The sequence below is a fragment of the Anoplopoma fimbria genome, chromosome 13, assembly GCF_027596085.1.
Source record: "Anoplopoma fimbria isolate UVic2021 breed Golden Eagle Sablefish chromosome 13, Afim_UVic_2022, whole genome shotgun sequence".
NCBI classification, from domain to species: domain Eukaryota; kingdom Metazoa; phylum Chordata; class Actinopteri; order Perciformes; family Anoplopomatidae; genus Anoplopoma; species Anoplopoma fimbria.
Window position 1 is genome coordinate 16,885,580 of NC_072461.1, and position 9,946 is coordinate 16,895,525.

At 39.5% G+C, this 9,946-nt stretch overlaps 1 protein-coding gene across 1 annotated transcript; it reads left to right on the forward strand.

Moving 5' to 3' along the window:
* Nucleotides 1-781: 781 nt before the first annotated feature.
* unm_hu7912 (un-named hu7912) lies at nt 782-7,119 on the forward strand. The gene is made up of 2 exons (XM_054611672.1): nt 782-826; nt 3,858-7,119. Exon 2 carries the CDS (start codon nt 3,910-3,912, stop codon nt 7,117-7,119), a length of 3,210 nt encoding a protein of 1,069 aa, XP_054467647.1. The 5' UTR covers nt 782-826; nt 3,858-3,909.
* Nucleotides 7,120-9,946: the final 2,827 nt, after the last annotated feature.

Below are 9,946 nucleotides of genomic sequence, written 5' to 3' on the forward strand. Positions count from 1 at the left end.
ACGGATAATGAAAACAATCTGCAGCCTTACATGAAACATGTATCTCCCATCAGGGCAACTAAATTAGAGTATACTGGCACAAGACAGATTTTTCTCATCACCATGTATAATGCATGAGCAATAGTGTAGGAGGAAGATCAGAAGTGACCTGTCAAGTGTAGGAGAGGCCTAATTTTGCACGCAGCTTTTTTAGTCTGTCTGCAAACTTTCTATAAATGTAAATGTCAGAATCGCTTTGCCTCGGCTGATTGCAAAGCACCTTACACTGCCCGAGGACCAAACAAACAAACAACCAAACAAACAACCAAACAAACAAACAAACAAACAAACAAACAAACAAACAAACAAACAAACAAACAAACAAACAAACAGTTCCCCCGGGAATGCCCATGCAGTAGTCCTCCGGGCTCCATGTTCCGAGATGAACGGAGAGACCGCATTGCTGTTCCGAGACTGATCACCCTCCCCGGCATCCTCCTCCTCCTCCTCCTCCTCCAACCCTCCTCATAAAAAAACACGCACAACCACGCCTCCAGAGGCACGCGCACAAGCGCAGCATCAGACACACCTCCTCTTTCCCCCATCCATCACACACACACACACACACACACACACACACACACACACACACACACACACGAAAAGCCATAAGCGACTGTGAGAGCATCGCTGGGTGAAGTTGACAACATGTCAGGCGTCATGAAGGACGGGTCCTCGGCTCCGGGAGGCGCACAGCAGGCGCGGTGCGTCTGAAGCTGCAGATCGCAGGAGAACAGGCTGCCGCTTCACCATGTTCACCGCATCCGATCTGCTTTACGGCGAGACGGTAAGGCCCCCTCATTCACTGGCGCAATCTTTTATTTACCAAACTTATAGCCAAACTCACCCCCCCTTTCCCCCCGGCGGGGCTCTGTCCTGGTTTGAACCCCTTTGCTTTTTTTTTTTTTTTTTTTTTTTTTTTTTTAAATTTTATTCTCTGCAAATGATGTCATTCCCGGCTCAAAGGCATTAGGTCAGCCGCAAAGGATGGAGGGCGGATCGTGCCGCAGCACCAAAATAAAAAGGGTGTCGAAGTGCGTTAGAGCAAGTATTTGGTAACGCTTCAAGGCTTCAATGCGCCTCGGTGTGGCCCCATGGGGAGGCTCCAGGCGAATCTGCAGCACATTTGTTATTGTGTGAAAACCTGGTGCAATTGGTAGAATACAGTTCAAGTTTTTAGTTATGATACAAACTGCCAAGCAAATGAATATGAGCTCAATTAATATCAAACTGCATGTAGAACCATAACCTCATGCATCACAAATAGAAAATGGCTCAGAAAAACACACAGCCTTTGGCTCTATGAAGGAGCAATCGTAGCAATATCATTGGTGTACCCTTTGATAAAGTCAATATAAAGTTGCACTTGTGTGTCACAGATGGATTTTGCCCACACAGACGATATTAAAGCAATTCATAGTGAATGGGAGTCCATTTTTTTTTTCAGACTGAAATTGTGCCCTGAGTGTGCAACTCCGGCAGTGTTAGATGGTTTCTTTGCTGTGTGCTGTAGCCATGGAGACAGTATGTGGCATGTGGTTTTATACTTGTTCAGGAAAGTGTAGTCCCTTTATTCAAGAACATTCTTAGACCATGAAGATGAGTAGAGGAAGGCATGCATGCATTTAGTTAGCTTAAGCTTCGTTTCCTGTCCTCTAATTTAAAACAAATGTGCTATTTTGTCTTACCTTCCCTCCTAGATCACTAACATATTTCAACTTTAATTGGTTTCCACAAATACTTAAAAGTGTGTCTGGAGCAGTCAGTAGTGATGTCAACAGTGAAGTAGACCTACTTAATTAATTATGTTATTGTATTAATCTCCTGTGGCATTTTGTTGCATTGCTTTTGGGACTTGTACAGCTGCTTTGCAGGACTATTTCCACAGTACTATTGTTCATATCCACTGATGTATTAAATTCTATAGCTTTTTTTAGGCCAGATAGAGTGTGGAAGTGAACTTCTCACTGAATTATCAGTCTTCACATCCTGCATCTCATTGGGCATTTTATGCTTTGTAATAGAATGTATTAGTCACATCAAAGTCCTTGCCATCTTGCTGACACCTCACCTAATTAATTTCAACTTAGAAAAATAGGAAGATGATGGTAAGAGTAAAATGGTTTTAAGGAACTTTTTTAGTTGCATATAGTTTTAACTTCAGTACCCATCCACTCATCATTTACAGATTATTCACTGATGGGATAACAATAAGGAATGTATTCCTGCTATTTTGCACAACTGACACAAAAGAAGCTATTTAAATTAGCCATCAATTATGGTTAGTGACCATTCGGTACTTTTAAGAACAGCAGACTTTTGGGTAAATATTTCTTTACAGGATTTGAAAAGATGGGGAAATTTGCTCCTAAACTACAATTGAGTTCCTGAACAGATTTTTCTACAATGGTTGGATTTAGCAAGTCAGTGATCTGGTTCTTATTTGCAATGTTTTCACCCATTGACATTCATTCATGCATACCTAAAAAGAATGTGTTTTGAAATTAAATAAACAACCCTGGCATACAACTAGCTGCTTTGTTAATTTTTTACGAGCAGCAAAATACACGCAGGTATCTTATAATATGCATTTGAAACAAAAAAATCTAAGGCACGAAGCAAAGCAGTGAATAACAGTGCTGGTTTGTCTGTCACGGTTGGTCATGTGTGATATTTAGGTGTGTTGTGGAGACATGACAGGGGGATGGCTGGTCAGTCCTCCTCTCATCACGATGAACAGATGGTAACTCAGCATTAGCTTGTGGGTTGGTGCCAACAAGGAAGCCCATGTGTATGTCACACATAAAACCTTTGTTGAAACAAGCAATCATTTTGTCCATGAAAAATATTCAAAGCCCTTAAGAAAATACTCTGGATGTTTAAGCAGATTATTATTTATTCATAAGATGTGAATATTAAAACAGTAGAAAACTGAAATGCTTTGTTGCATTGCGTTTAAAAAAATTGTGAAAACAAGGATAGCCACTTCTTTATTACAGAATTAAAGACACGCCAAGATATGCTGCAGTTATGCAGTAAAATCAATAAAAATTAGTTTCAGATAATATTTTCATTTGAAATTGGTTTAAAAAGGTTTAATATTATTGTCTACAAATATGAGTAATATACCAAACAATATGCAATATACAAATTTCCCTTCAATTTGTTATTATGTCATGCAAGTTATGTTTTAGATTTTTTAATATAAAGAAACATTCTAGTTAGCAGTGCAGGATAGTGTGAAGAGTTCATTTTAGCATACAGTGTCTCCAATCTAATTAAAGGTCACGTCTTGGCATTTTTTTGTGGTAAGATTACGTACAATTACCACCTCAAATATTCTAAATTGTCTCATGAGATGAACTTGGTTAGCAAATGAGCTACTACATCTGTTAAAAAAAATAAAAAATTATATATATATATATATATATATATATTTTTTTTATATATATATATATTATTTATATATATATATATATATATATATATATAAAAATTGAGGTGGTAATTGTATGTAATCTTACCACAAAAAAATGCCAAGACATGACCTTTAATATATATATATATATATATATATATATATATATATATATATATATATAATAATTAATAATTACAAGCGTCTGGATCATTTGGTCAGGTTGTTAACTTTTATAGATGCTTTTCAATAAAACATATTAAAAATGATTTGTGTGTAGAGATTTGGTTCACAGACTAATTGAACATATGATGATCCTACTATTGACATAACACAACTCACTGTACATTTAAATGGCACTGAAGGGTATTTGTTTTCTTCTCTCTCTTTCTTTCCTCAGGCTGTGTTGATCTTGAATCACACTGAATGGAGAGCATTCAAGTTCCTTTAAGATGACACGAACGCATCCCCCTGATATACTGGCATCAACTCTATATCGGGACTTTACTCTAAATCCTATCAGCGACCACGCCATTTCCCTCCACTCCTCGAGGCAATGTGACCAGAAAATGATCGACAAACCAGAAATCATCAACAAAAGACACTGCCGTAGCTTTGACTTCATTGAGTCACTGGATGACCCACAGTCCCTCTCTTCCTCAATGGAGTACCCTTACAAGAGGACTGAGCATCAGACATTAAACAAAGATCTTATGTGGAATGGACTAGATCAACCGGGGCACCTTCGCTTTTCGTCTCCCGATCTGTTCAACACCAGACATTTCCAGCAGAACACCACCCAGGATAAACCTAGCCATCTTACATGGTCGGACTCTAAAAAGAGAACAAGGTCTAGAAGCGCTCCAAGAGTTAAGTCCACCCTCACTCCTGTGCCCATCTCAGTGTCCCCTCCAGGAGCCAGGAAGGGTAGAGATGCACCTCAGGCTGCGTCTCAAACCTACAGGACTTCTGAAACACATAGAGAATCCTACTCCTCAAACAAGGCTTTTTTTAATGAGGTGCATCCGATCAAACTGCAGCCTCAGACTCCCCTCTATGTCTCAGACTGTTTTGAGGAGGGACAACCAGATAAACCAGCCACAACCCCTCATGTCAGGTGCCGTGTTGACATTAAACCAGATGCTGCCGTCCTGCAGCACACATCTAGACAGGTTCCCAATGTACGAACTGATCATCTTTGGCAGAGATACTCCCAGGCCAGTAGCAGTAGAGGTTTGTATGTACCTCGACAGATTGTGTCCTCACCAACGCCCACTCCGAGTGAATGCTACAGTGGAGATTTTAGACAAGGATACCACTATACCACCAGCATGTCTCCTATCTCATACCAGCATCTAGACATGCACAGAATGCCATCACCAACGCCACCATATCTGAGCCAAGAACAAAGAGCTTACTCAAATCCTAACATACCAACCAAGTTTTTCTATACAGAGGACCCAGTTCGGTATCAAGTCCATCCCTATTCTAGAGCATACTTTCAGGATGACCGGTCCAGTCTTACCAGCCATGGTAGTACAATGACTAGCCAGTATGATCCAAGGACTCGATGGGTGCACACCCTTCCTGTCAGGTCTTATTACACAGAAAACTTTTCCAACAGAGAGCCAGCTCACTCTGTATATAATAGGCCTTACTCCACCAGTGAGGCAGGATCATACTTTTCTCAAACTCCACTGTCTAGATCTTACTATGGAGAGGAAAACCAGTTCAACCCATACCATATGAGTAACCCAAGGTTGTTTTATTCCAAACCATGCTCCCCTGAGGAGCAGTACTTTCCACCAAGGCCATACCATACGGAGGGCCGTCGACGCCCTCGAATGTCGCAGGCCTTTTCAGACGACTGGTATCGCTCAAGTATATCCGGTTACTCTAACCAGTCCTCTCAGCACACACCACCAGGAGTAAGGCAAGACCCCAGTATACCCCCTTGGTTTACTAACAGCTGTGCAGAGACAGGTAGGCTAGGAACAGAGGTCCGAAACCACTCCAAGTCTTGGGACAATATTCTTTACCCACAGCACGAAAGAGAGCAATCAGTGCCTCGTGGTCGAAGCTACGAGAACCTGTTTCACCAAGCAAAGCATGCAGCATCTTCTGACATACAGAGTCAACCTGTTATACTTAACCTTTCAAGTTCACCAAGACGCTACGCCGCACTTTCGCTCTCTGAAAGCTCGTTAGAGAGGGGCTCGAGCAATCCGTGGAGGAATACCAAGAGTGGGCACTGGTTTGTAACTCCTGAGATCACAATAACAGATAATGACCTAAGTGCAGGAAACAGCAAGCGGCGTGATGTGCACTCTGTCAGCTGGGATACGTCGGATGTTGAGAAGACACCATTTCAGAAAGTAATAAATCACAAACAGCCACAGAATACACAGGACATAACCAAAGAGAGGAAACACAACAACTTCTCCCTCCAGCAGAGTCTAGAGCAACTTGACGAACTCTTAGCCGATTTGGTCGTTGATTACAAACCACCAACCAGCAGAAAGTCAAGCGTGGACCTTTTAGACCAGCTGAAGCAACTAATTACTGAAGATGACGACAAAGACAGAGGATCTTCTGGGCTGGAAAACTTAGGATGCCTGAACACACAGCTCCCCTCGTCTAAATCCAGCCCCGACACCATGAAGGACCCTGATAGTGGGTGTGATGCTTTACAAAGGAGTGCAGAAGAATGTTCTCCAGACCACAGCACAGATGAGGACGACACTATGGTGTGCGCCAACAAGAAGTGCAACCGGATTGAGGGTATGTTCAACGCCTGCTTGTACTTCAAATCATGTCACAGTTGCTACACCTTTTACTGCTCGCGAAACTGTCGCAGGGATGACTGGGAGATCCATAAAGAGACCTGTCTGTACGGCCGTGTGAACAGCGTGTGTCGACACAGTCTTAAGTTCTGCAGAGAGAATACAGCGATCCACAAAGCCTTCTCTCGCGTTGCCAAGGCTGGCTATCTCTCCAGAGGGAGAGGCGTTCTCTTTCTGGGTTTTGCTAATCCGGAGACAGCTGACAACTTCCTCCAAGTTGGACTTGAGAGCCTCCTCATGTCTCCCACATACCTTTCTCTCAGAGAGCTGGATGGCTTCAAGGACAACCTAGGCGCATACTGCAAGGAACTGCAGCATGCAGGCAACGAGTATGACCCCAATGAATGTTTCCTTCTGAATGTATCTGTAGCTGTAGGTGAACTGGTGCCTAACAGACCTTCACCAAGAGTCCCAGCACCAACGGTTCGAAAATATGCAAAGGTGTCCTTGGCCTCTTCAAGCCCTGACAAAAAGGTACTCAGGAAGGACAGTGAAATGGAAACTCTCATCCTCACTCCGCCTCCAGGCACACCGGACATTGACAAGGAGGGAGAGGAGGGCAGGAAAGCCAGAGAGGTGTGCTTTGTCAATATCCAGCGTGAGCTCAGGACCAGGGGGGTGTTCCTCCGTCACGAGTACCCCAAAATCTATAATCAGCTGTGTGAGTTTGTGGAGAGCAACAAAAGGTTCACTCCAACTACAATTTACCCTCTAGATAAGAGAACAGGGAAACAGTTTATGTGCATGATCATGGCTGCGTCCGAGCCAAGAACACTGGACTGGGTGGGCACCCCTCATCTCTTGGATGATATCATATAGGACAGCACTAAATAGTTATGGTAATGATGTCAGCTACACTAAATGTACATACTGTAAATACATGGTGTCGTAAAGCAAATTGAACGTTGATATGGAAATCTGTGTATATATATATATATATATATATATATATATATATATATATATATATATATATATATGACCAATCTCTCCTTCTGTCTCTCTCTTTCTCTTATTTCTCTCTGTAGTCACACACACACAAACACTCACTCACTCACACAAAGACGCACACACAGACAGTATATACTCACACTTTTAAAGGATGCCCTATGTTGTTTTTTGGCTTGTTTTGATCCTGTTGCACTCAGAAGAGTTAATAGTCTGCATGTAGATTTGTCGCAAGTTACCAAGGTGTTTAAGATGTGAACATGTTTGATCTGTGCAGTTACTGAAGACGATGTATGAAGCACACAATATTTATGAATAAAACATTGCATTGCCACCACATAAAAGTAGGCACAGCCAGGTCTTATATTGTAACATTTATCCATTATTGGTTTTTTCCAACAAATGTTATATCAGAAATTTATATTAAACCTTGGTACAGTGGTTGTAATATAACAACTGTTTATTTGTACTTAAGTATTATTTCCTGAGTATATTGTAGTTGTGTGGCTACGTTTTGATTTGATAATTGATAATTATTGTTTGATAGACAAAGAAGTACAATCAAACCACCTATTTGTTTCCCACTTGATTCATTTTTAGTTGGAGCTCATTTCATCTTGTGATTAGACTTGATGTCATTCTTGTACAAATTGCTTTGTTTTAAAGTGGCCTTCAGTCGAAAAAAAAAAATGCATTTGACACAAAGCAATGTATAGGTTTAGCTATTTCTAAAGGCTTGACAGTTCTTGACTTAGGTTGTTTGAACTACCATTGTAAAGAAACAATTATTTTGCTCAGAGCATGTTATTTATATTCAGGTATTTTAATATGGATACAGCTTATAATTATATTTATTATGTTAATGAGATACCATTTGATGCTTAGACATGTAAGAGGTATACATATATATATATATATATATATATATATATGAATATTAGATCATTTGAACATCATGACCTTCAGACCTTATTGTAACTAATGCCACAGTATGTTCTTAAACAATATGCAATAAAAGAGCAACCTTAATATCTATATTGTAAAATCCTATTTTATTATTAATATTGAATCGTTCTCTGGAGCCGAGAGCTGCAAAGACTTTGTTTGCACTAAAATATAAATTATAAAATAAAAATGTTCTTAACAGCACTGAACCCAGATGTGATGATATGCCTGCTTCCGTTGCCATGGTTGACTAATCTAAGGTTGCTCTTTTACTTGATTATCTATCTTTGTGCAAGACCTTCCTTAACTTTCTATTTTGTGATGTTTATAACCATATATAAATATAAAATAAATGGAATTTAACGAGTGACTTTGTGACTTTGTATGTATCTTCTAGCGTACTCCTTATTAGGCATTTGAAGGGTAAAATAAGAAGGTACCAACAATTAGATTGATACACACATTGATCAGCATATCTGAAGACATCAGCCACCTGTCCCTTTCGTTCTTCAGCCATGCTTAAGATCATACATGGACACAGATTAAGGAGTATTCAGAAAAAAAACCCAAGACAAAAGAAAACCACACATTTTTCCTCTTACCTTTACTACTATTTATAATCTAGATTGTTTTGGTGTGAGTTGCCTAGTTCAGGAGACATCGGCTGTAGAGATGTCCTCCTTCTCTCCAAAATAATGGGACTATATGGTACTAGGTTTTTGGTGCTTAATCAAGGTAATCCACATACCTTGTGAGCTGTTTCATGTAGAAACATATTAATTCAGCCATAGTCCCTACATGAAACTGCTCTCAACAATGTCTGTGGATTATCTTGAATAACAAGCTCATGGTTTCTTGATGAATAGCACTAGGCAAACAAAGTAAATTTACATGAGTAAATGATGTAGTGTGTGTTTAATATTTTTTATTTAAATATATTATAACTTGAGTTTCAAATTGGCTGATGCTTGGAGATACCCTCATCCATACCCTTAACTTCTTTTTTAAATATTTTTTCATTTATACTAATGTGGTATAACATGTCTGATTCGAGCTACTCTAACTGGTTATTTACTCAAGAATTTTCTTGAGGTGTCTTTTTTCTTTGTTATTAGACTACCACCTAGTGGAAGAATGCATGTATTATTATTTCCCCCCCCCTATTTCAGCAGCACTAAACCTAGATCATGTCCATAAATGTGTCAGTGAATGTAAGTGTACCACACTATTTACTGGCTCAGTATGTGTATTATCTTCAGTTATAATTTATATCATTCCCTTAAAAATATCAAAATGGAAAATGTGATTGCTTTTTGTTTATCCTATGTTATTGTACTACATTGCAATATTACAGTGCCATCAGGGGATGAAGTTCAGGAAAATGTCCTGCTTTTAGATCTTAATACTAAGAAAGTGGGCCTCTGTCAAAACAGTTGTTCCAATCCATTAAATTATGAATTATGAATTTACCAGGAAATTTGATTTTGTTTTTTGTCAGACTGTTGCACTCAAATACATTAAAGTTATTGTATTAAAGTTAAAGTCTGTTTTGTATTCCCTCTCTGTGTTTTCCAACACAGTGTTTCCTTGATGATGTGGTGGAGGGATAGTAACAAAAAGAGGGACTACAAAGACTAAGGACTAACAAGTAACTTTGGAAGATAACCACTAAATTAGTGTAAATCATAATAAGTTCATCTTTAGAACCTGTTTTTTTTTTTTGCATGAAATAACTGTGGATCTCGTCACACAA

Coding starts and splice junctions, on each gene's coding strand:
- unm_hu7912 (XM_054611672.1), top strand. CDS start 3,910: ATGACACGAACGCATCCCCCTGATATACTGGCATCAACTCTATATCGG.